At 41.4% G+C, this 26,813-nt stretch overlaps 1 protein-coding gene across 1 annotated transcript in view; it reads right to left on the reverse strand.

Annotated features, from left to right (window-relative positions):
- HEATR6 (HEAT repeat containing 6) overlaps nucleotides 1-26,813 on the reverse strand; it is a gene marked incomplete in the record, with an annotated part of 1,433,578 nt that overhangs the window by 1,114,233 nt on the left and 292,532 nt on the right. Inside the window, 1 exon segment of the mRNA XM_044054904.1 lies at nucleotides 11,132-11,272. Coding sequence (XP_043910839.1) covers nucleotides 11,132-11,272 — 141 coding nt within the window.

Below are 26,813 nucleotides of genomic sequence, written 5' to 3' on the forward strand. Positions count from 1 at the left end.
TCTGCAAGATTCCCTGATTGGGATGTGCAGGTATGCTTCTTTTAGATCTAGTGTTGCCAACCAGGCATCTTTGCCTAGCATAGGAAGTAATTGGTGAAAAGTCAGTATCTTGAATTTTGGAATCTCCAGAAAGGTGTTTAGAGTAGACAGGTCCAGGACAGGATGCCATAAATTGTCTTTTCTGGGTACCAGGAAAAGTCTCGAGTAGAAACCTTGTCCCTTTTCCTTTTCTGGTGCCAGTTGAATAGCCCCCCCCCCCCCCAATGCTTAAGAGAGAAAGTACTTGTTTTAGGGCCTCTGCCCACTGATTTGGGGGTAGGTCCAGCCACCCCGCTTGGTGTTGGCAATGTGTGGAAGTGAAATCTGTATCCCTGGGACACTATATTTAAAACCCATTTGTCCTAGGTAATGAGTTCCCAATTCTTTGCATGAAGAGCAATCTTTCCCCCAAAATGGGCCGTCAGTCGATAAGTACTTGGAAATTTTAAAAGGAAGTCATTGAGAGAGTTTACCATGGGGGGAGTCTTATTATTCCCAGATATGGAAGTGAAGGCCACCCACTGCTTAGTTCTGTGTGTCCCCTAGGACTGAAACCTGGGGTTTTTGCTGCGTCTGGGTTAGGCTTGAAAAGACCTGGAAGGGGCTGGAAAGGACCAATTCTTAGAAGTCCAGTGTCTACTAAATCTAGGTGGCTGAACTTGTAAAAAATCTTTAACAGTTTGCATAGATTTAGCTTCATCTTTCATCTTTTTAAGAACTTCTTCAGCCTTGTTGCCAAACAGGCGGTCCTGATTTAAAGGAGCATCCAACAATTTAGCTTTAACATGATCAGGCAAAGATAGCTCCTTAAGCCAAGCATGCCTTCTAAGAACAGACCCATTAACAGCAGCCCTGCAATAGGCCACTAAAGAATCAAAATCACATTGCAAAGTATGTTTTCCAACTTGTTCAGCAGAATGCATTAAATCCTATAAGTCTTTATTTTCCACACAGTCAGGAATCAACATCATTTTCTATTTAAGTAGTCCAATAACATGTTGCTGATATTTTAACATATGAAATTGGCAGTTTAAAGCTCTAATTGCCAAGGTTGCTGAAGTATAATCCTTTTTACCTCATCTATCCAGCACCCTAGAGTCTCTATCAGAAGGGGTAGGATTTTTAGCAGTACAAGCCTTAATGCCCTTGGGCCCCTGTGAAATAGTCTTTGGATCTGCAATAGGATTTTTAAAAAGGAACTTATGGGACTCGGAGACCATGTAGTATCTCTCAGGTTTACTGGGAGCAGGAGGCAGGGAATCAGGGGCCAAACTGGATTCTGAGAAACCATCATCAACAACGTCTAGTATAGGAGGAATAGCCAAAGGCCTATGCTGAGGTAAGAGAAGTAAATCCCTAAGCCTCTTTTTTGAATCAGAAAATTCCTGGATTTCACAGTGAAAATGCTCCCTTAGAGTATGTAAGGTTTCCCCAAAAGAAAAATCCTCAGGAGAGGAAGCAGAGGGAATACAGTCTTCTGCATCAGAATCCTCATAAGTAGGTAAGGACAAATCCAGGTCATCAGAAGAGTCAGAAAAAACAGAATCCCGACCAGAAGATTCATAATCAAGCTCAGCCCTAGGCCTCTTGGGAGGGGGGGGGGGGTTGACTACCCCTGATTAGAGTTATTAGATCTTCAGCCATTTTTATCACTTTTTGTTTAGGCATAGAGGCCTGAGCATGTGGCCTGGGCATTGGTTTTTTAGACATGGATAGAGATTTAGGCCTTATTAATGAAGGAGGCGTCGATTTAATATGCAAGTCCGTAGGCCTGAATACACCCTCAGAAGCCGGTGCCTGCACAGCGGCTCCAGACCCATCCAAGATAGAGACATCCACGGGTTCCATAGTTGAAGTATCTCGTGGCATATCGGACTCCGAATGGGTCTCAGTACAGGCCTGCGAATAAGAAGTAGCAGGTATCAGGGGCTTCGAAAGCACCTCACTGAGTACCCGCAAACTGGCGAATGGCTTAGAAGAAGCGTTGTCGGCAGTTTTGGACCTTGGCGGCCTCTGTCTTTATTCTTTGCGTTTTTTAGGAATTCCGGTAGTCGGATGGCTAACCGACGACATTTCTTGATAATTAAACAGAGAACCAAAATATTTAGAGGCAAAAATATACCGACAACGGATAGTTTTTTTGTGCCTTTCGGCTTTTCCCGGTTAGGGGTCGCCACAATGGAACTCCGGTCTGCTAATGATTGGTAGTTGATTTTTACGTGCAGAGTTACCAGCCCTGATGCACAACCTTCAACGAAGGAACGCCCATTCACGTATGTCTCCACGCAGAAGAAGCTCTAGCTGAGAATCGAACCGGACAGCGTCTTACTGTGAGGCGACAATGCTACAGCAGCACCACCACCACGGGATAGTGCGCTGATTAAATAAAGCACAAAGTCAACAGCAAGGTATGTCATGGCCAGGGCCTAGGGCAAGGAATACAGTAGGAATGAAAATCTTTATGAGGTATTTGCTTTCCACAAGTAATGCAATTATTAACTTTTACTGACATCGGTAAGGAGCAAGAAAAAGTTTCCCCAACGGGGTACTTAGCTTTTAGTTGAAGACTTCGGTTCTGAAACTCGAAAACGAAAATTTCAGGTGTCGGCCAACTGGCACTTATGAACTGCTTCTTCTTCAGGCACCGCATGGCAAGAAAGACTGATGTAATCACGTCGGCTGCATGTTTTATACCCCTGATGACCTGACATCATGGAAGAAGGGACAACAACCAACGCAGGACCCAAGACTTTGTTAATCAGGCTGACTGAGGGCACCCTGCAAGCAGATTACCCAAATGTAATGACTGCAACAGTGAAACACGAAGAACATCTACAGTTTCCAAACCACTTCAACTGCCTGTAAAAACAAAGTATCAGGCAAATGCCAATTTTTCTTCTCTCACTCCCAGTGTACTTGAAAATGCTTTTCAGGAGGAAACTACTTTGATTTCAAAGCTGTAACAACCATATAGTTAACCACCTGAAAAGCATCCTGCTCATTCGTCACATATTCCAGACATATTACATTGAGTAGTAGGACTAAAGAACACCATTAAATTCATTCATCGCTAAGAGAGCTACATTTGCTTCAAATGGAGTTAAAGCATAACTACTCAGTGAAAAGTGGAACTGCCAAATCCTTCAGTAGATCACTGCTATATTGCTTTCACCAACCAAAAGGTGTGAACTTAAGCTTACAATATAAATCAAGGAATAAATATGCATGATGCCCACCCCATGACAATAGCCTTCTTTGAATCATACTTTATGAGAATAAGCAGAAAAACAGTGCTCAAAATTTTAAAACCACTGAATGACACCTTCAGAACTGCAAAACCTACAGAAGACAGATCATACTACTGCATGATAGCCTCATCATGTCATTTTCTAATCCATTCAAACCTACCCAGTTAAGATTTCTGCAACCTAAGTATATACCTTATTTATTTATTTTACATTTGTTAACCGGGAAATTCCGACTGGACCAGGTCCATTTTCAGCAGAGGCTCGGGGAGAAAAGCTCCAACATCAAGTTATACAAATGCAGTACATCCAGCATAATACACAAAACAGGTTACATAATGCATGCTGAGCATAGTAATATAACAAGAATTAATAAAAACACTCCTGGTAAAATTAGATATAGAACATGGGTAAAAAGACAATGTCAGTCATACATTGGTAAGAAAAGAAAATATATCAAGTAAGATTCTACAGTTAAAAGTACCCTTTCAGATGACCAAGCCTACAGGGGATCAGAGCTCCAGCATGTGATCAGAGAGGAATTTGGGAAGTTAATAGAAGTATGGGTAGGGTTATGTGATATAAGGGCATAACCAGGTACTAAGAAGGTGTGATTTGAGGGAGTTTTTGAATATGGATGTGGAGGGGGCAGTGGACATGGATAGGGGGAGAGAGTTCCAATTTCTGGCAACGGTGTGGTAGTAGAGCGCTTTCCCTGCATTATTGTTAGCCTTGGTGATGGAGAGGAGAGAGTTTTCACTGGATCTTAGGTACTGGTTTGCAGTATAGATAGTAAGTAGGTTGGATAACGAGATTTTTTTTTCAGGATATTTGAGAATATTGCAGGCTGTGCCCAGCTGGTGATAGTTAAGTAGCTGTGGTAGCTCAAGCCATTTTAGTTCTTTTGGTGCAGCATAGTGATGGGTTCTATAGGTTGAGTTAGTAGCAAACTTGGCTATTTTATTGTAGCATGATTCTAGTTTGTCTAGGTCACATTGTCTGATTTGGGTAAAGATTGGTGCTGCGTATAATAGAGTTGAGAGGAGGTGGCTTTGTGCAAGAGTGACTCTTGCTTTTTGTGAGAGAAAGGACTTATGCCTGTATAGGGAGCCTAGTTTTTTGTGTACTAGTTTTATGGTATGTGAGATGTGAACATCAAAGTGGAGGTTATTGTCTATTTCAATGCCCAGAAGTTTGGTGTGGTTAGAAGGGGAGATGGTGGTGCCGTCCTTAGATGTTATGGTAAAGGAGAGTTTTTTTTTATCTATTAGGGGTAAATAGTAGCAGTTTTGTCTTTTTGGGATTTAGAATTAGTTAGATACCCGATATCCATTTTTCTACTGAAATAAAGGTATCTTGAGTGAGTGTATGTAGGGTGATGGGAGATGAGGTGGAGCAGATCAGGGTTGAATCATCTGCATATTGTATGAGTGTGGCATGCTGTGTAGAGCATTTGAGGTTATTTGTGAAAATAGAGAACAATAGCGGGCCCAGTATAGAGCCCTGTGGGACTCCTATGGTGGTTGGAAGTTGTGTAGACAGAGTTCCTTTCCACTGGACTGACGGTTGCCTGTCAGACAAGTAGCTTCTGAACCAGGCTATAGTAGAGGAGGTGAAGGATAATGATGTTAGCGAGTAGAACGGAGTGGGAGACCATATCAAATGCTTTTGAGAGGTCTAGGAAAATGGCTGATACATATTTGTTATCATTCCTGTGAAGGTTTATATAATTAGTGAAGGATAGAAGGGCTGTGGTAGTGCTGTGATGTGGACGGAAACCGTGTTGTGTGGTAGATAGTAGATTGTGTGCGTTAAGAAATGTCATCACTTGCAAGTGGATGCATTTCTCAAGAATTTTGGATAAGGGGCAAAGGATGGCAACGGGTCGGTAGTTGGAGAATTCATAAGAATTACCTCCTTTATGGAGAGGAATGATGTGAGATACTTTCCAGAGTTTGGGTATGTAGGATTCTAGTATGGAGCGGTTAATAAGGATGGATACAGGATATGATAGGAAGTCACTAGCCATTTTTAGGTATGCAGCAGGTATGTTTATCAGCTGCTAGTGTGAGGAGGAGTTTTTTGATAGAAGAGGTGGGCACTGGTGATAGGCTGAAAGAGGGGGTCGTGTGGGATAGGTTAGGTTGTGACTGAGGTAGACTATTTTTGATTATTTGACTGGACAGGGCTAAGATGGATTTAGTAAAATGGTTATTAAATTGAGAAGCTATGTCTAGGGTATTTTTAGCAGAGATGGGTGCTGGGGTTGTGGTTTTGCCTGGCTTTAATAGGAGTTAATGGCATGGCAGAATTTTTGTGGACTATTTGAATATTTCCTTTGGGCGCTAAGAAAATAGTTTTGTTTGTTTATTTTGGATTCAGCCTTGGCCTTGTTTCTAAGCTGTTGATAGTATTGTCTGGAGCTAGGGGTTTTGTCAGTTTTCCAGATTTTCCAGGCTTTATCTCTAGCTTTTAAAAAGGCTCTGGTGTCTCTATTTAGCCAGGGCGCGTAGTTGGCTTTAACTTTGATCTTTCTGCTGGGAGCTAGACTGTTAAGGATGTTAGAGAAGGTAGTATTGAAGTAGTCTACTGCCTGATCTAACCAGAGTGTCCGTGGTGGTTCCCAGTTGCAGTGGCTTAGGACAGTATTTAGGTATCGTGGGGTAAGGTTACTGTCATCTCGTACAAATTTGTAGACTACTGCTTTGGGGTGATTGGAGTGTTTCTGGAGTAGGAAGGTGGGGAGATGATCACTTAAGTCATCTGGGAGACAGCCTACTGTACAGTTTTGTTTGGGATAATTGGTTAGTGTCCAGTCCAGTATGGATTCTCTCTTTGTTTTCTCATCTATTCTAGCTGGTTCTTTAATTAGTTGAGAGAACCCATATAGATTGATATGAGTAGAGGGGCTGCTGGAGTTACAGGCTGCCCAGTCAGTGTTAGGGTCTCCTAGTAGGATTGTTTCCTGAGGTAGATTGTCCTTTGTCCAGTGTAGGATGTCTTCTATTATGAGCAAGTTGTTGCCTGGAGTTATATAGCAGCATATTATATTGATCTTCTTGGTGTTTCTTATGGATAGGAAGAAAATAGGACTTCAGCATTTTGAAAAGTGGGTGGTGTGGTGTGCAGGAGCTGGAGGTTAAGGGTGTTTTTAAAGAGAATGGCTACTCCTCCTCCTTTCTTGTTTGTTCTATCAGATTTAAGTGTATTAAACCCTGGGGGAAGAAAGTCTACATCTTGGATACTGGGTTTAAGCCAGGTTTCTGTAATGGTGAGTATATCAGGGTTGTTAGTGGGCTATGAATGCATGTAGGTCTGTTAGCTTGTTGGTAATACTTCTTATGTTGAGATTTAGGATTAGCAGGTCAGATGTTTGTCTAGCTGAAAGGGGACCTGGATTTGGATGAATGTCACCAGAGGTTAGCAGAGTTTGTAGGAGTGTCAGTATGTGTTTTTTAATATTAATTGTTTGTGAGCTTGGTCTATGAGAGTTTTTCTTAGTGTGGTGAGATGCTGTAATTTTTGTTAGTGTGTAATATGTAGTTGTAAGATTTATGATTGTAGGGCAGATGTAAAAGTCTGAGTGGGTTGAGAGTGTGGGCTAGTGTGGGTAGTGTGATAGTAGTTGTGCAGCGGTAGGTCTGTTTGTAAGGAAGTTAGGAAGGTTAGCGATAGTAGAGCTAGTGATAGGGATGTGAGTGTGGGTAACATGATACTACTTTGAGTGAGAAGTACAACTAGGATTCCTGGTTGGTTGTGTGTGAGGGTAGAGTTGTATTGTCTGGGAATGTGTGTTGGGAATGGGATCAGTGTGGGATGTAATTGGATTGGGGTTGGGGGGATGGTAAGATGAGTGGGTTGGACTAGTTGTTAGGGAATTAGGGGTTGGACTACTGGTCAGGTGATTAGGGGTTAGAATAAAAGTAGAAGTAGTGGGAGCGGGTGGGAATAGGGGGCAGGGAAGGGAGCGGAGCAAGCCCGAGCACAGCGAGGGCGAGCGAAGCGGGCTAACACTAACTCTAACTGTTTCTTTAGGCTTTGGTAAGTATGTAGTGTCAGCTTAAATTGTAATATGTTAAACTGATATTTAAAGTGTAATTTAAACTGTATGTTTGCACAAAGTTAAAGACTATGTTATGGGCACAAAGTATAATTTTCTGGCATCCTTAAAAGGATATAGAATTAAATTGGGGTTAGTTAAAGATGAAACAGGAGAGGAAATTAAATGCTATTTTATAGATTTGAGTATTTCTCAAAAGAAAATTGACTTTAGTTGGGGGGGGGGGCACTAACTGGAGAGCAGTACACAGCTGTTTAGTCCTGGTGATGTACTCATCAATACAGAGGTTTGACTAAGGAACTATACAGCAGAATGTACTAATACACTCACTAACATTTGTTTAAGTTAATGCAGGTAAGGTATTTTACTGTCTAGACACTTGGAAGTTAAGCACCTACATTAGTATTTAGTCTCTTTAGTTGCAGGACAAGTGTCTGTGGGTGCCCAGTGCTCAAGAGAAACATTGACATTTCCACTGCTTGATATGGGGGCAGAGACCTGCTTGACCTGAAGGATGGTTTGGATTAATTAGTATTTAGTCTCTTTAGTTGCAGGACAAGTGTCTGTGGGTGCCCAGTGGTCAACAGAAAACATTGACATTTCCACTGCTTGATATGGGGGGCAGAGACCTGCGTGACCTGAAGGATGGTTTGGATTACTTGAATGCAAAAACTTACAGGCGAGACAAGCAATAACCTACAAATGGGTGTGTGTATCACAGGATTTATTCACTGCTGATGTGGTTTGATCATGACGCCAAAGTCCAAGTGATCACACAAAGCCAACTGCGGGTAAATCCTGGGTGACAGCCACACCCATTTGGGTGTTATTGCTATTATATAATGACATTATTGAAGAAAAAACTTTCTTAAATAATGTCAATGTATGATGACAATTTAGTGTTCTTCCCTCTGCTTGATTGTGATGTACTACGCACCATGAGGCACTTACATTCATACGCTTGCATAGTACATGAGTGAAGTGAAACAGAACTGAAGGAGATGAGAGCAGGTCCATAGAGGTTTGTGCCCCTCCCCCAACAGTCCAAAGCATAAAATACTAAAATCTGACATTTTGACTTGCAGAAATCTTTAGTAGTTTACCAGGAAAACAAACATTTTATGATGGACAGGGCAAAAATATGACAAAAATAAGGGACGTGTATTTGGGAGGTTTGGTTACCAAGTATCATCAACTGCAATAGTGGTAACTATACCTTTCACCACTAGAGTTTTGCAGAATATCCCTCATTTTTCTCTTATTTTGCCTTGTTCCTCATAAAAAGTAAGGGCAGCATTTGTAAGCATATTTCAATAAAAAGTTGTCCACTAAACAATACTATTAGCAGACAGACCTCTTTCGATTGGTATATGCTAGATTCACAACAGGCATGCTGACTGGGCTGTCCAATAAGCGTGTACATGTTTGAATAATAATGACTATTGAATCATTTCCAGTTTCTTTGACTAAATCTGAGTTTCACACTTCAAATACTACTTTCAGCTCCACAGTATCCATTTTCATTTTCTATCTTAATCCCATACTCTCTAGGCTGAGGAAATCTCAGTGTCATCTGGAATCAAGCAATTTCCTTCTTGGCCCTGTACTTAAAACCAAATGTGCCAATCCTAATTAGACAAACGGCTGTTTTCTGTAGTAACCAACTGCCACTTGTAATAATGAATAGACGTTTCAGAGGAGAAGTATCACATTTTCTGTCCTTCACTTAATAATTTGCTCTCGCATGCCAAGCTACCTTTTTTCACACAAATCTACTATACACAATGATGACAAAGAATTTCACTTATCAGCTAAATAAATCTCATTAGGTGTGGCTGACAAACTGTTCTTCACAAAGTTTTCATAAACCACAAATCTGTGTGAGCTTGTAGACATGTAACTCTCAGTCTACTGTATTTCAACAAATGTGGGAGGGTGGCCTAATGGTTAAGGTGTTTGCCTTACAAACACAAGGTACAGGGTTGGAGTCTCACAAGGGATAACTGGCTAGGCTTAAAATGGCTCGCAAGGGCAGTTAGCTTAGTACTAATCTATGAACCTATGAACCTATGATTATGGCAACCCTGAGTCTCCACTGTGTAAGATATTAAACCTCTTACAAAGGAGGCCCGTGAGAAACATGCAATGATTTTTTTAAACCATCTATCCTACTGAACTTAAATTGTTACATGGTGGCAGCTGTCACTCATTGCTTTTATATAAATCATTGACAAGATCATTTTACTAAGAAAAGTGATGCCAACCACTATGACATGGATTGCTGACCTGCACAAAGACATACCATGTCAAACTCATACAAGTGAGCTACACAGGTGACCCTACAAAGCTAGATGCATTTTCCAGGATGTAAACTTCACCTAGTCTGTTCTTTATACAGAATTCAGGATTAACTAGACCAGGAGGCAGAAAACAAAACAGCAGTTGGGTTTCATGACTTATAAACTGCTGATCCTCCTTCCATCAGGAATGTCCAATCTTGCTAGAAAGAAGAATAAGCTCAATGATGTACTAGATGTGTGACAAGAGTAACATAAGCTACAAAAACATGCTTAAAACAGTACAACAAAATGGAAAAAAAATGTAAACTTATTACCTAGAATTTGCAGATATCTCACCAGTCAGTTTCAATAATTTGTTATGGATGACTGGTGAGGAGGAATTGCCATGAATATTTATTTGTGCTCTTTTCTGTCGCACCACCACCTCATGCCTGCCAACCAACTGCATAGCCGCAGTGATCTTGCCCATTCTCCTAGTGGGCAACAAGTCAGCTTCCAACTGCCTACTGTGAGACTCTCAGCAAGTCACTTAACCATACAGTGCTCTGAGTTAATTGTGAAATTAGACTAGGCTCCTTAATTGTCTCCATACCTCTCCAACCTCTTAGAGCAAGAAATCTGGACAAAGGCCCAAAAATAGGGACAATTTTTAAATATTGCTCTTGCAAACTTAGAAAGTTGATAGAATAACAGGTTTTGCATTAGCATGACTTTTCTGAAGAGTATGAAGTCCAAAACTCAAATGTCTGTCATTATTTTCTAACTTCAGTCTTTAATGACTTGCCACTAATTTGCCAGAAAAACACAATTTTACAAAAAACGCGCCAAAAATATCAGGCAAAAATCTAGACATTCTGTGAAAATCTGTACAGCTGAGAGTTATGATGGTCTCCTGGACTTCACATCTACTAACTCCTTAAAAAAGCTACAAACCTGTAACCACAGTGACACTGTTATCCAGGCAGCGAGTGGGATTTGTTTCCTTTTTTTAGTTAGTTCCGCCCACTGGTGGCTGATATGTTACACCTTCTCCAAAGCCATGTATATAATTTTGTATCAATTTGATGAAGACTACTGTGCAAAACGGAGAAGCACATGTTCCTAGCCAATGCTCTATCTACTGTAAACCCATCCTTCTGTGGGTGTTAGCAATGGAGTAAACTAAACTGCTTACCTACCTTCTGTGAATGGGACGGCCAGCACCAGCCGCTCAGCCACTGACTCACACCATACCAATTCCAGGGGACAAACAAGACTTTATTCCTAAGCACTGTGCAGCTACAGTGAACTCAAAGAAGTTTTCACAAACAGAATGAAGTTCAGCTCTGCTGTGTTCGAAATTTAACTTTAGTCTGCATTCTACAGTTCAGCTTAACTCGACAACGACACTGTTCAATCAGGATTTAACCAAATTACAGCCTCTAAATGTGCAGATATAATGCGTTATTAAATAAACACAAACATATTACTTAAATTAAATACTTTACCCCTGTCTGTGTAGGAGTGCTTGAAGATTCTGTTGGTTCTTGTTTTGTAACTGGCTTTCCTTCATACTGGGGCAAAGGGGCTGGGTATAGAACTGCTGGTATTTCCAAATTCAGCCCAGGAAGTCCATGGAACATGTACTTCTGAAAAGAATTAAAAGTAATTAGAACATAATGAGACTGAGGAGAGTTTCAACAATTCCTTTTCAGTTTTTATGTCATTTCTATGATAATGTCTGCATTTTTTAAGCTTACATTATCATTAAGGGGACTAAAGGACAGACAGGATAACAAACTTATTCAAAATTACACACTGCGCAAGTGTCTCCTAAGGAATATGAACCCAAGAAGTTCAGTTCTGGGCCTGCCTAAAGGAGGTGCCTTATCTACACAAAATAATGTGCTAAACCTAACAAACTGCACCAGGCACCCAAAATAATACACTTATTAATTAATACTAATATGTCTGCTTTTTTAATCTCACATATGTAAAATTTGAAGATGTTACAGGGTATATACTATAAGAAAGAGTTTACAATATAATTCAAAGTGTTCTAGTGGTTAGACACATAAAACATGTCCCCAGAACAGGTACACAATGAAATTGTCAAACATCTGTTGGTAACATTCTGAACTTAAGAATATTAGAGAACAAACATACAGTATGACATTTGCATGAACACATCAAAAGAGTACTTGGTAGTGCATGGCACTAAATGTATCAGAAGAGAAAGTAATATGTTAAGTGGAATAAATGAAGCACAACAACATGGTGCAAAGCATTTAGGTCAGATGTAAGGTAATCTGTACTGCAGAAGAAATGCATGTTACAATCCCTCTAGCAAAACTGCAATGGCCTGTTTGCAACATATTACAATCTCACAAATGGTAAACTCAGACACTAAAACAGTCCATACACCACACCTCACCAAGGCCATTATAATACACACAATCTATCATATGATGAAGTTTTAAGATTAACTTGCATAAACCTCAAAGACCGCCAAAACACATCACAGACACAAAGCACACTCAACAAGTTTAACCTATCTCCTCACAGCACAAGGAGTCCCAAAGTCATGGATGCTGAGCCTGTAAAGGCAGGCATCGACCCAAACATTCTTGTTCTATGCAACTCCAATGTAAGACGTACAAATATACCTCTTACCAGGCTGAGAAAGGAAAGAGTGATGGTTATTTCATTCCCTGGTGCCAGGATCCATCAGATCACAAAACACAAACTGAAGTCCTTCAACAAGTAATAGTATGACTCTGGTCATGCCAGTATCAATAACTTGAGGTGTACCTCCCAGGCGTGGATGGAGCTCTCATGTCCAAGCAGGTATCAGCCTAGAACTGAGCAGTATTCTACTTTCTCCAAGGATGATGCCACAATATCAGCAAAAAATAATTGACTTCAATAAATGGCTTAGTTTTTGGTGCTATTCGAAGGGGGTCTGATACTTGTCAGCCTGGGAGGTTAGGATAGACAGACCATGCTGCTTCGTTAGGAATGGCCTACATTTCTCTACTCTTGGGCTTTAGTTATTGGCAAAGACACTGTTCATCTCCATAGTGTCTTGTTCAGACTACGCCGACCTGAAAACCTGTCAGCATAGTGAAATAAGCAGAGGAAAATATTAAGGTGTCACCGGTCAATGCTAGGAACCTAAACAAGAAACTTCACTCCTTACAGGCCCTTCTCACTATGGAGGATGTTGACATCTGTGCAGTGACTAAGACATGGTTCAAAATGGCAGAGGGCACTTCAGCTTTGCAGGATTACAATGCCTTCCACATGCTTATACCAGCAGCAGTGCAGGAGGGGAAAACAGAAGGTGTGTCAATTGTCATCCTGAATCCAAACCAAATGGTAAAAATGTCACGCAGACAAACCATTCAGTAAAAAACTGCACGAAAAACCCAGCCAAGGTAGAGTTTTCACTGTGTGATACTTTAAATTTCTTGCAATGGAGGCCCATGGGACATATGCAAATGACCCTTTAAGGACGTCAAGTGATTCAGCTACATGGCTTCTGAATGCCCATGACTTTTTTTTTTTTTTTTTTTTAAGTTTTTTATGCTTACATTCAGGACAATAAAGCCAAACCCAACAAGCAGGCACCTTAATCTTTGTGTGCATCAGCTGAGCTTAAAGACCCTGTGCTTCTACATTGTCATAAAACTATACGTATGTTATGCTGATGAGGTAAATAAAAAGGCCGAAACATGCATGTCCACAGCTATTGGGGTTTGGCTTTATTTGCTTGAATGTAACCTTAAAGACTTAAAGTAAAAAAGTCATGGATGCTCAGAAGCCATGTGACTGTCCTTAAGGGGTCATATGCATATATCTCATGGGCCTCCATTATAGCAAGTTTAAGGTATCATACACTGAAAACTCTAGCTTGCCTGAGTTGTCTTGCAGTTTTTATTGAATGGTCTGTCTGTGTCCTTTTTACCCTTTGGTTTGGATGTTAGTTGGAATATTCTGCAGGCACCTTAATCTTTATGGGCATCATCTGAGTTTAAACACTCTTTTTGAAAGTGCAGCCAAACTATATAATATGCTCTGCTGATTAGGTCAATAAAAAGGCTTCTTTTTCTTTCGGCCGCTCCCATTAGGGGTCACCACAGCAGATCAACTGTTTCCATTTCTTCTTGTCCTCTGCATCTTGCTCTGTCACACCTACCACCTGCATGTCCTCTCACCACATCCATAAACCTTTTCTTAGGCCTTCCTCTTTTCCTGTTACCTGGCAGCTTAATCCTTAGCATCCTTTTCCCAATATACTCTGCATCCCTCCTCAGCACGTCCAAACCAACGTAATCTTGCCTCTCTGGCTTTGTCTCCAAACCTTCTAACCTGGGCTGAGCCTCTAATATACTTATTCCTAATCCTGTCCATCCTCGTCACACCCAGTGCAAATCTTAACATCTTCAACTCTGCCACGTCAAGTTCTGACTCCTGCCTTTTTGTCAATGCCACTGTCTCCAACTCATATAACATAGCTGGTCTCACTACCCTCTTGTAGACCTTCCCTTTCACTCTTACTGGTACTCGTCTGTCACAAATCACTCCTGACACTCTTCTCCACCCACAGCATCCTGCATGCACTCTCTTCTTCACCTCTCTTCCACACTCACCATTACTCTGAACTGTTGATCCCAAGTACTTAAACTCATTCACCTTCACCACCTCTACTCCCTGCATCCTCACCATTCCTCTATCCTCCCTCTCATTCACACACATATATTCTGTCTTAGTCCTGCTGACCTTCATTCCTCTTCTCTCTAGAGCATATCTCCACCTCTCCAGGGTCTCCTCCACCTGTTCCCTACTCTCACTACAGATCACAATGTCATCTGCAAACATCATAGTCCACGGGGACTCCCGTCTGAACTCGTCTGTCAACCTGTCCATCACCACTGCAAATAAGAAAGGGCTCAGAGCTGATCTAAAGGCTAAAACATGTATATCCACAGCTATTGGGTTTGGCTTTATTGGCCTGAATCTACCCATTAATAATTAAAAAGTAAAAAACGTCATGGGCATTCATAAACCATGAAGCTGAAACACTATGTCCTTAAGGAGTCATTTACTTGTATCAAATAGGCCTCCACAACAGGAGGTTTTTAGGTATCACACAGGGAAAAGTCTAGCTTGGTTGGGTATTTCTTATAGTTTCTACCTAATTTCGATCCAGAACAGACTCATGTCAAGACTGGTAAAGTGGCATGACTCAGTACAGCTTCTTCATCTCCAAACCTTCAGAAAGTTCCCATACCATACCCAACTATAGAACTTCCTCTATGATTCAAGAAAGCCACAACACCTATCTACAGGAACTAGAATCATTCAGTATTAAACCCAATACTATTTTCCTAAGTGATCCAAACCATCCAACTATAGATTGGAAAAGCTACATCACCACTAGTGCACAAACACAGAGACTCCTGGATTTTGTCAATACACATGCCCTATAAAAGTTGGAGTACCGACTAGGGAAAACAACTCGGATCCTGTCCTTACTAATATGGGAACATCTTACACCATTCCCTTGCATAGCTTTGCCACTTATTAGGTCTGATAATAAAGCCATCTTCTTTAAAATAAAAATTAAACAAGAGATTCCTTGACCCAAGGTACCTTTAGAAATTTCTCTACAGATAAACCTGCCTACTCTTAAGTCACACACTACCAAGCTTCAAAATCTTCATCAAACCCAGTTAACTCCACTGAATACATGGACCTGTACACCACCACACTAACATCATGTAAACATAGGAATAAGTGCAGGGCAAGCTGAGGAAACAAACTTGCATGGTGGAACCATTACATAAAAAGCTTTACAATAAAAGGAAGAGAATTTTGACCTAAAGGAAGATGAGTAATTCCCAGAATGCTATAGCTCGTTAGTGAAATTAAACTCAGGAGCTTAACAAAACTCACTAAAGCCAACTTTGAGGCTAAAATAGTTACCCAAGCTAAAGACAATCACAAGGCCCTTTTCAGTTATGTCTGTAATCTCAAAAGCATAACAGAGCAAAACACTGAGCTGATTCTGAATGATATTATCTACAGTGAAGATGAAGAAACAACCAACCTTCTGGCTAATAAATACACCTCTAACTTTACCACTCTCTTCTCTTCATCTATCCATCAAGATTTATCTGAAACTGGCCCATCTGTCATAGCAGACCAAGTCCTAAAGGTGCCATCAAAAGTTAAAAATACTGCATTGATGTGTCTTGACAATATCCCTGGATTAATATTAAACAGCATGATACCTGATTTAGCAACCCCCTCCCCAACACAACTGTTCAACCTCTGCCTCCACAAATTTTGTACCAAGCGAAAAGGGAACAGCTACAGTCACTTACCTGCATAAGGGAGGACCTTACACAGACCCAGGCAATTATAGACCTTTAAGTCTGACCAGCCTCATATGGAAAGCTATGGAAATACTTATCATGGAGCTAATCAAGAAGGACATAGGAAACCTCCAAACACTGGACCAATCTCGGTTTGGATTCACCAATGCTAGGTCATACTTATTTAACATGGTGGACATTTTTGAAAAGGTTATCAAAGCAAAAGATGAAGGCAAAACAGTACACACAGCATACCCCAACCTGACCAAAGCTTTTGACACAATCTCTCACTTAGGCATAGTGGAAATCTAAACTAGGAATAAACCCCTATGTCATCTGATGAATTGCCAGCTGGTTCACAGACATGACACTGGAAATCAAAATAGGGGAAGTTCTCTCTCCAAAGAGATCAATAACTAGTGAAGCCCCCCACCCCACGAGTTCTGTGCTGCGACCCCTCCTCTTTGGCATCTACTTCTCTGAAGTAAAAGCCAATATCAAAGGGCTGTGCATGACTAAATTTGCAGATGACTGCAAGCTATGAGCAGTTATTGAATCCCCAAATTACTTGGCCATCCTACAAGAAGTTTTATCTCAAATAAATAATTGGTGCCAAAATCATGGACTGAAACTAAACGGTAAAAAAAATGTATTATCATACTCTTTGGAAAGTCATCTACTTCAGGGAACTGCCATATTGACAGTATGCCCCTAAGAGTTGACCCAGTTTAGGGGTTTGGGAACTTATGTGGCTAGTGACCTTTCAACCAACATACGTCCATTGCTATAAGAAAATCTTTCTCTACTGCACAACTTATTAGCAATGGGATTGTGTCTAGATCTAAGAATGTCATTACCCCCCCTTTACTCATCCCTTATTAGACCAATCATCGGGTATAATGCCCCTTTGGCATGTATCTGTTCAGACACATCCAACAATTGCAACGCCCACAGACATTCCTTACTAAAAGAATACAAGGCCTAAACAATATGTCCCTCATGGACTAACTTCAAAGCCCTGTCACTATACCAGACATCCTACAAACTGCTACATACAAGGTATCACCCAACGCAATACTGATGGATTTACTGCACATCAGCAAGTCAATTGACATCAGAAATACTTGGTCTAGGCATTTAAACCTCTTCCATAACATCAACAGGAAGGTTTGGAGGGACAGGTTTAACTCATGCAGGACACCACTGCTTTAGAACAGATTCCCCATCCTTATAAGACAAAGGCATCCCTGTTCATATTCAAGCACATTTTGGATCTGTGGATGGGAAACAAAATATTTACCCCAAGACTGTCCCCTGCACTACTAATGGACAGAGTCAGCTCTTAAATACTTTATCCCATGCATGGGTCCCATATAATTATCTATGGTATGATACCAATTATTCTCACTAGAAGGAAATATAAATTAATGACCATGGGATGGGTGGGGTCAATCTGCAATCAAATGGGATAGGTTATTTTGTGCACAAAATGGGAAATGGGCTAAGCTTAAAATGGCCAGCAACGGCAGCTAGCCTAGTACTTACATATGAACCTACAACTTAAACAGATGGACTACATGTTTTAATCTAGTTGAGCTGCACTGGTCCATTTAAACTACTGTGAAACTACAAGAAAAAATGTACTGCCAGTCATTCAAGTACAGGAACAACTTGGCACTTTACAGCCTTTAATTCACAACATTGAAGGACACGTATTTGGTTACTGCGCTGACAGAAAATGGAAGCAGTGATGAGCATCTGCACTATGTTCCTCATTAGATCACTGCTCTGATGATTCTCAGAGCTTCAGTATAGGGTGAGAATGGTCATAGCAAAGCATGTCCAGGCTCTACAGTTTACATCCAGTCTGTAATGTTTTGAGACAATGTGAACATATATCCAAGGGGTAGTTTCCAATATGGCTTTTGTACTAATCCACTTAAAGAAGGCCATTGCTGCCTCATAATATTCAGCCAAAATCTCAAATACTGGTGCCTGAAGGGCAGCAGGATTAGACTATGTATGCTGTGAACTGTAAGTGATTCCAAGTTACTGTGCATCAGGGACCCTTTCTTCTGTGTTAGGAAGTCCAATATTATGAGACGCTCTGGAAATTTCCTCTTGACATTTTCATGAGAAGGAAGAACTAGTGCTAACTGGGTCAAAATATCCCTGGGAAGTAAGGGAATCAAGTAAGCGGATCAGAGAGAAGGCATATAAGAAAAGGCCTGTCCACTCAATGGAGAGTGCACCTGTTGGCCAATCCTCTTTGCATGGTGCTCTTGAGCAGAACCTCTTAGTCATCTGTCGTCTGGAGATACAAAATAAAACAAACAAGAAAATGCTCCAAATCCACGGACTCCAGAGACTTTATTGAAACACAAAAAAATAAGATTAAGCGCTTTCGTCCTCAAAAACCAGGAATTCATTAGAATCTACCATCACCACTTTCTGACACCTTTTATATTAAACATAATTACAGTAATTAATTAGTCAATGGCTGAAAGGATACTTAAAATTGTTAAATGATCAAAAAGATTTAAAAGGCACAATGTCCACAATACGTGACCCAAAATCCATTATAGTGTACTACAGCAACATAAATGTTAAAAATAATAAATAAATACTACTATAGTAGTTAAAAACCACAAAACCACTGTTTAGGGTGAAGTCTCTACAGATTGAGAACATTTATTTAAATAAATGTTTAGAGTTGAAAATTGTTTCATAGGGACTTTGTTCAAATTTCCTTTTGGGTTGCATTATGACAATGCCATGCATGAAGAACTTGTGGAAATGTTTAACCAACCTGGACTAAATTTGATTAGGAAACTTATTAAGTTTAATAATGCAAACTTGTGTTTGTTAATGAAGAAGGTTGAGAAATTAAATATAGACATCACTAATGACTCAATTTTTGGCCAATGGAGAGATTATTACTTTAAATTAATTAAGACAGTGGACCACAAAAGTGAAGGAGTGGTTAGGAGAAAACACAAAAAATTAGAGACATTAATCAATATGCAGATACCAAAGCCTACCCTATAAATGACAATAAAAAGGAGAACACAGGTGAGGCAGAGGTCTGTTAACCCCACACCAAACAGTAAGAAAAGAGGGGTTAATTGGAGACGAATGAATAATGGTGACATTCAGTGTAAAAATGGTGATTTTTTTTCACCACCAAGAGATGAATTACAGGAGAGGAAGGGAACATTTATTCAGAGACTCAGGGCAGTTAGTGAACAACTACCCCCCAGCGTGCAAACAGAAAAGCTGGACAAGATGGAATTAAGGGTAGGAGAGAATGACAAGATGATTATACACAATTTGGATGGTTTTAACATTTACAACTACATAGATGTAACCATTACAAAAGATCATTTTTCCTTTTTCAGAAGGGGATAAACTTTGTACCCTCTCACAATTTTAGTCTACAGTTTGACCGAAATTAAATTATTTATTAGAAAACTTAATTTAGCAGAGTTTTTAAAGATAATCAAAGGAACAGAGTAAATTAAATAAGAAAAGTGTTTTTAACCCTACTACACATCCATTTTGAACGTGCTACCTAAAGCCATTTCAGATGACATTTATAATTTGCAAGTGAAGTGCAAGAATTTGACAGCACCCCCAAGCAATCTGAGTAGGAGAGAGGGAGGTAGATCAGCAGATTAAGAACGATAAGACGGTTCGTATAATGAAACTGGACAAATGGGGTGGCATTGTTATGTATGGGTCTATGAAATACATTAAAGAAATTTTTAATATTTTGAGAGATCAGGGGACATACACAAGTGTTTCCATCAATGAGGTGCACATTAGATACAGGAAGATACACTCGTTTTTGGAAGAATTTTTTTTTATAGAAGGTACGATTTCAAGAGATGTATACAATTTTATGAAAGTCACCAATCCAAAAATTCCTACAATGTTTGGTATTCCTAAAGTGCACAAAAATGTTCAGCATTACCCTTTTCAACCCATTGTTGCAGAAAGTGGTTCTAAAACGTATCCCATTGAGATATGCATTGACAAATGGTTGAAACCAGTCTATGGTAACGTTCCCCATCTTTTAATAAACTCATGTGACTTTTTAGGGAAGTTACAAAATGATTTGTGGAATAAGAATGATTTTTAACCATTGAGGTAGTGGATTTTTTTCACCTCGATCCCTAGGGATGAAGGTTTGGAACACCTTTTTTTGAAGTATTAACACCTACACATACTTTAACAGATCCAAAATAATGCTTTTACATGACATGATGGCCATAGTTTAGATTACAATTACATATTTTTTGAAGGTGAACTTTTTAGACAAAATAAGGGGGTAGTCATGTGGGCATCATGTGCCCCGATTTATGCAAATGTAGTCCTCCTTGATTGGGAAAATACTCATTTTTCAGAGTGAGTTTAACAAATATATTAAATTATGTTGCAGATTCCTGGAAGATATATTTTATGGAGGGGGAATGAGGAACAAATCCAGGAATTCATGTGTTATTTGAATAGGGTGTGATGCCCCTACACTGGCCCAGTAATCGGGGAGCCTCAATCCTCACCACTAACACCAGTGAGGGACGTGCACATTGGGAGAATGACAAGAACACACACAGTACAGTACAAACACACAGAGATCAGTCAATCAGTCTGGGGCTGGTTTCTCCCTCTCTCTCCAGATCCCCAATAAGACTCCCCACTGGCACAGCTATAGGGTTAATATCTCAGCCGAGTGGTCAAGCTAAAACCTACAGCATCCTCTCTGTCCAAACAGTACTTCGTGTCCATGCCCAAGTAGTTGCCACACACATACTCTAACAACAGAGTTCAGAATCACAGGAAATACTTTAAAACAGCATTGCAGGACAGTCTCACATAAATGCAGAAAACATCTAGACTAATCTTACTATATTTCTATCTATCCCTAAAAGAGATGTTATGATCCAAATCTTACTTACAGAGCAAGGTTAATATAGATCAGAAGTGCTGTAGATGGATGTGTTCAGCTCCAAGACAAGATACAAAATGCACAGATTCACACTCTGAGATGGTTCTTAAATTACTATCAAACATTTCTGCTGGGTTATCTCAGATTACATCATTCTTGTCACTTATGCCTTTAGTTCCCAGGCTAACAGAAACTTTAAAAATAACACCTCTGTGTCAAAAATACTTATCCCTAAGAAGATGCCCGGAACTGGAAGTCATAAAACCAGTTAAATACTTTTACCCTTGAAACCTGAATTTCTAACTGCAGACATTCTGTCTTCTAGCAGTGGTAAACACAATCGTAAAATTCAACTTGTCAACTTAATTCCTTAGAGTTTTGCAAGTTAACTTTGTTCTTTTTCAGGAGGGTACATTGTGGTTACATTACTGAAGCTCATCACATAACACAGTTTTCTTACATTTGTAGGACAAGCATACAAATCATATTAATATTAACAAATGACACAATTATTTACAAAATTGTAGCTAGCTGAGCTGGCAGCCTTCACAATTCTCCCTCCCCTGAAAACTCAAGCTAGTTTTTCAAGTGACCCTTGAGAAACGTTGCTTGAGAGGGTTAAGCCTATCTGAGAATGCCTTACCCCATTCCCTGTCTTGAGAGCCCATCTGCACTGGCATTGTTAACTCCACTGTGCTGCTTCACTGTCATATCATATGCTTGCAACCCTAGGCTCTACCTTAGTAACTTGGCATTTTGCTGGCTGGCTTGATGTAGCCATGTTAAGGGATTGTGGTCTGCAACTACAGTGAATTTCCTTCCATACAGATAAGGCTGAATTTTCTGCAGTGCCCACACTATGTCTAGACATTCCGTTTTTACAGCTGCATAGCATTCCTCCCTGGGTTGGAGCCTACAACTGTGATAAGGTGCTCTTCTTCCTCTGGAGAAATCTGGTTAGGTACAGCCCCCACCTCATGATATGAAGCACCCACATGCACAACAAATTATTTGCTGTAATCTGGACTGGCTAACACAGATGGTCCTCCCAAACCTCCTTTAAGCTTGTGGAATGTCTGCTCACATGCTAGGGTCCACATGACCTTATCCAGCCTGTTTTTCCTTGTCAGGTCTGTGAGGGGGGGGCAGCTATGGTACTATAACTGGGAACAAACTTTCTGTAGTACCCTGCTGTCACTAAAAATGCCCTCACCTGCTTTTTGGTAACAGGTGCAGGGTATGCCTGAATAACTTCCACTTTGGCAGGTTCTGGCGTGATCTTACCACTCCCCACTCTATGTCCCAGGTAGGACACCTCTGCCATACTCATCTGACATTTGCTGGGCATAATGGTCAACCCTGCCCTCTGTAGTCTGCCCAGCACCTCCCTGACATGCTGAAGGTGCTCTTGCCAGGAAATGCTATAGATGGCAATATCATCTAGGTAAGCAAGGGCAAAATCTCCTGCCCAGCTAGGATATGATCTACCAGCCACTGGAAAGTCACTGGGGCATGTTTCATCCCAAAGGGCATCTTTATGAACTCATACAAGCCAAAAGGAGTCACAAAGGCTGTCCTTTCTCTAGCACTGGGAGTCAAGGGCACCTGCCAGTAACCAGTGTTAAAATCAATGCTGGTAAGATACTTAGCCCCACCCAGCTGCTCTAGGGCTTCATCTGTCCTAGGCATAGAGTAAGCATCTGACACTGTGTGACTAATAATTTCCTGTAGTCCACACAGAACCTGATGCTGCCATCCTTCTTTGGTACCAGCACCACTGGGGAGGCCCAGTGACTGCTGGACTCCTGAATTACCCCTAGTTCCAACATTTCTTGTATCTCCTCCCTCAGAGTCTGTTTGACTCTCTCATGCACCCTATAAGGGGCCTGCCTAATAGGCCTTTGGGGTCCTGTACCCACATGGCGCTGTACCAGGTTGGTGCAACCATGTTTCCCAGTGAGCATGTCCCCAAACTTATGTATGACTGCTCGGACTTCTCGAACCTGGGTTGGACATAGCTGCTGGGGCACTGCTACCCCTTCCACTGAGGTGTCAATCCAAGCATCACTGAAGAGATCAGTCAACAGATCTTCCTCAGACTCCTCCTGCAATCCACTGCAAATACTCAGCACAAGGGCCTCCCTATCATGGTATGGTTTCATCATGTTAACATGGTATAATGTGTGCCCCTGCCTAGCAGTTCTACCATGTAGTTAACATCACTGACCTTCCTTACAACCCTGTAGGTCCCTCCTAAGCTGCCTGCAGCTTGTTGTGTCTGACAGGAATGAGAAACATTACCTGCTGCTCTACAGCATACTTCTCTAGCTTGAGCATTCCTGCCATGCCAGACCTTTTTCTGCTGTTGGGCTGCTGCCAGGTTCTCCTCTGCCAAGCCCATGAGTTCCCAGAGTCTTGTCCTGAGGTTTAGGACATATGCCACAAAAGACTCCTTGTGGGATTCAAACTCACCTTCCCACTCATCTCAAATTAAATCTAGAGGTCCCCTCACGCTATGCTCATAAAACAACTCAAAGGGTGAAAAATCTGTGGATTCCTGGGGAACCTCCCTGTAAGCAAACAGATGGAGCAAATATTTGTCCCAATCCCTCTGGTCTGCAAATGCCCATAGCATGGTCTTGAGTGTAGAGTTTAACCTCTCAACAAGACCATTAACTTTGGGGACGGTAGGGGTGGTCTTAAGATGCTTCACCCCACAGTACTTCCACAGACAAGTCAGCAGGTCTGACATGAAATTGGAACCTCTGTCAGTCAGTATTTATTTTGGGAAACCTACCCTGCTGAAAATCAATAAAGCATGTGCCACCTTTTCTGCCTCAATGGAGGACAGAGCCACTGCCTCAGGGTATCTGGTAGCATAATCTACTATCACTAGGATATCCTTTTTCCTGTGGAACCTGGGGTACTCAGAGGCCCCAAAATATCCATAGCTACCCTCTGAAATGGCTCCTCAATCACAAGCAAAGGCATCAAAGGAGCTTTCACCTTGTCTCCTGCCTTGCCTACCTTTTGGCACTGCTCACAGGTCCTGCAGTACCCTGTTACATCTCTGGAAATCCTAGGCCAATAAAAGTTCTGCAAAATATGTTGCTTGGTAAATTTTATTCCTATATGACCTGCAAAGGGAATATCATGGGCCATGGCTAGGAGCACCAGACGGTGGGCTCTGGGCCCTAACAACTGCTGTATTCTCTTCACCCTCTACCCCTCCTTCAGGGGTCCATTCTCTTTACAGTAACCCTTCGTCCAAGTACATAGATTCCCCCTTCCCTTGAGAATCAGGTGCCTCACTAGCTACCTCAGGCCTTGTAATATAGGGTCTGAGAGCTGAGCCTGTTTCAACTCCCTCTTTGTAACCCTTCCAAGCTCCCCTTCCACAGGAAGTCTGGTATCCTCTGACAGTGGTGCCTCACTGTCAGCCTGGGTACTACTACTCAACTCTGCCCTTGCAGTCACTCTGATCACAGGAACATCAGTACCAACAAGCAGCTGTGGCTCACCTTTAGTCTCACAGCTACAGGGTAGCGCTCTCCCTGAAGTAACCACCTCACCAGTCCTGGCTGCAAGTGTGCAGTCTATCTGGGTCTCCCCCAGGCTACCAGACCCACATTCTTGTCTCCAACTGTGTGTAACTGCATGAACACATGGTACTACATTATCAAAATCATTCCCCATCAGGACATCTGCAGGGATATCCTCAAACACACCTACTTGCTTGCTTCCTTTTCAACCCTCCCAGTCAAGGTGAACCCTAGGCAAAAGTATTTGGAATGGGGTCCCTCCTAAAGCTCTGACTGGAGTAGACTGCCCAAGCAAGTAGTGCTCCTCTGTAACCATTGTAGGCTTCCCAATGGTTAGGTCATAGGCAGTCTCTCTCTTAGCCTTGGATTCTTTCCCATTTACTAAGATAGGGTATAACCTCTTGTGGTAGTTTGGTATCCTTGTTGTCTCAAGACAACCTACTGTTGGCATTTTGTCATTACCACTTACTGGCTCTCCCACGTTTTGTTCCCCACCTTGCCTCTGTGGACATCTATATGTGACATGGCCCCACTGGTTGCATTTAAAACAATTAACCATAGGTCCTGGACATGTACCTGCACTAGTGGCTTCCCCTGCTACTGGCAGATTCTGTTGGGGCAATCTAGGCTGCCCACTATGGGTTCCCTTATACCCATGAGCAGCACTGGGTGTCCCTTTCCTGTGCAGAGGATGCCCTGCTTGCTAGGGATAGGTCTCCCTTATTCCCCAACTCATCTACAGTAAGGCATTGTCTATCAGCTAACCAGATTCTCATGTTCTCAGTGCTAAGGGCTTGTTCCCTCACCAAAAGGTCTGCCAGCCCTTCAAAAGTGGTGACCTGACATCCACTATGAAAATAAGTGCTTAGTTCAGCAACATATTCACCCACACTTTCCTCTGCCTTGTGTCTATGCTGATGAAACATTTTCCTATAAGCTTTAGGTGTTAACTTAAAGATTTCTAGCAAACAATTCTTTAAGACATTATAATTTAAGCAGTCATTATTAGACATGAAAGATGAATGATTCTTACCAATGTAAAAGTTGGATATCACAACCAACTGGACCTTGACATTGGAATAGCTTGCTCCATGAAAAACTGAAGTGAGAAATTCTAACACTGCTGATACAGGAGCTGAATAACAGTCTAAGTGTCTTTTAGAGGTCCAAATGGAAAACCTTTTCCATTTACTTTTATAAACCTTCCTTTTTCAGGCTTTCTATGATGATGTGAGAATATTAACTGCTTGTGACGACAGTCTGGACTGCCTAGCCATCACTGGAAGTGGAAATACCATGCGGTCAAACTTGAAGGCTTGAATATTCAGGAGAGGCAACCTGGAGGGGTGAGACAGAAGATCTGGCTCCGGATCCAGAACCAAAGCAAGGTGTGTCAAATGAGGCCAAAGAAGGGGAATCACACCTGTAAAGGCCAGAAAGAGATGATAATGACCTTGTTTTTCTGTCATATGCTTTCTGTAGAAATTTCAGGATTAAGGGAATTGGTGAGTAAGTATAAAGAAGACAGCAGGGCCAATCGTAGATGACATCTATCAGTGACTCCTTCTTTAGAGGGATCAGGGCAAAGAACCTGCTGCATTTGAAATTAGCAAAAGAAGCAAAAAGATCACAGCATTTTTTGGCCCCATCAACAAATAATCTGATTCAACCCCGGTTGACTAACAGGCCACTCATGAGATAGTAGGACAAACATTTCAACCTGTCCACTAATATGCTAGATCTCCCCATTATATGCATTGCTATTATAAAGCATCTGGAAGAGATCATCCACTGCCAAACTTTCATTACCTCTTGACACAAGGGGTAGGTGCGGGATCCCCCTTGTTTGTTCATGTAACAGATCACTGACATATTGTCAGTCTTTATGGAAATCACCCATAGAGGGAAGACATTCTGAAAGGCCTGCAACGCTATGAAGACTGCCCTCATCTTTAAAACACTGATGTGAAGATTGGCCTCTAATGGGGACCATGTTAAACCATCTTCTCTGTGTAATGTCCCACCCCATCCCAAATGAGAAGTATCCATAGTCACTGTGGCTTTGGGTATGGTGGAGGGAATACCAAGGGGCAGCCCTGAAACACCTCCACTGACTGAAACCACTAAGTTGCATGATCTCTACAGTTTATGGTTAAGATGTATTGGAAAGTTCATGGGCTTGCACCTGACTGACCAATGAACTGCCAGTATCCACTGTAACACCCTCCTATAGAACCTGCCAGGAGAACCAGAGTGATGGAGATTGCCATCAACCCTAGAAGTTGTAGAATCACCATAGCCAGAGGGGTCTGAAGACAGA

This window comes from Protopterus annectens, chromosome 13.part0, assembly GCF_019279795.1.
Source record: "Protopterus annectens isolate FY-2018-M chromosome 13.part0, PAN1.0, whole genome shotgun sequence".
Taxonomy (NCBI): domain Eukaryota; kingdom Metazoa; phylum Chordata; order Ceratodontiformes; family Protopteridae; genus Protopterus; species Protopterus annectens.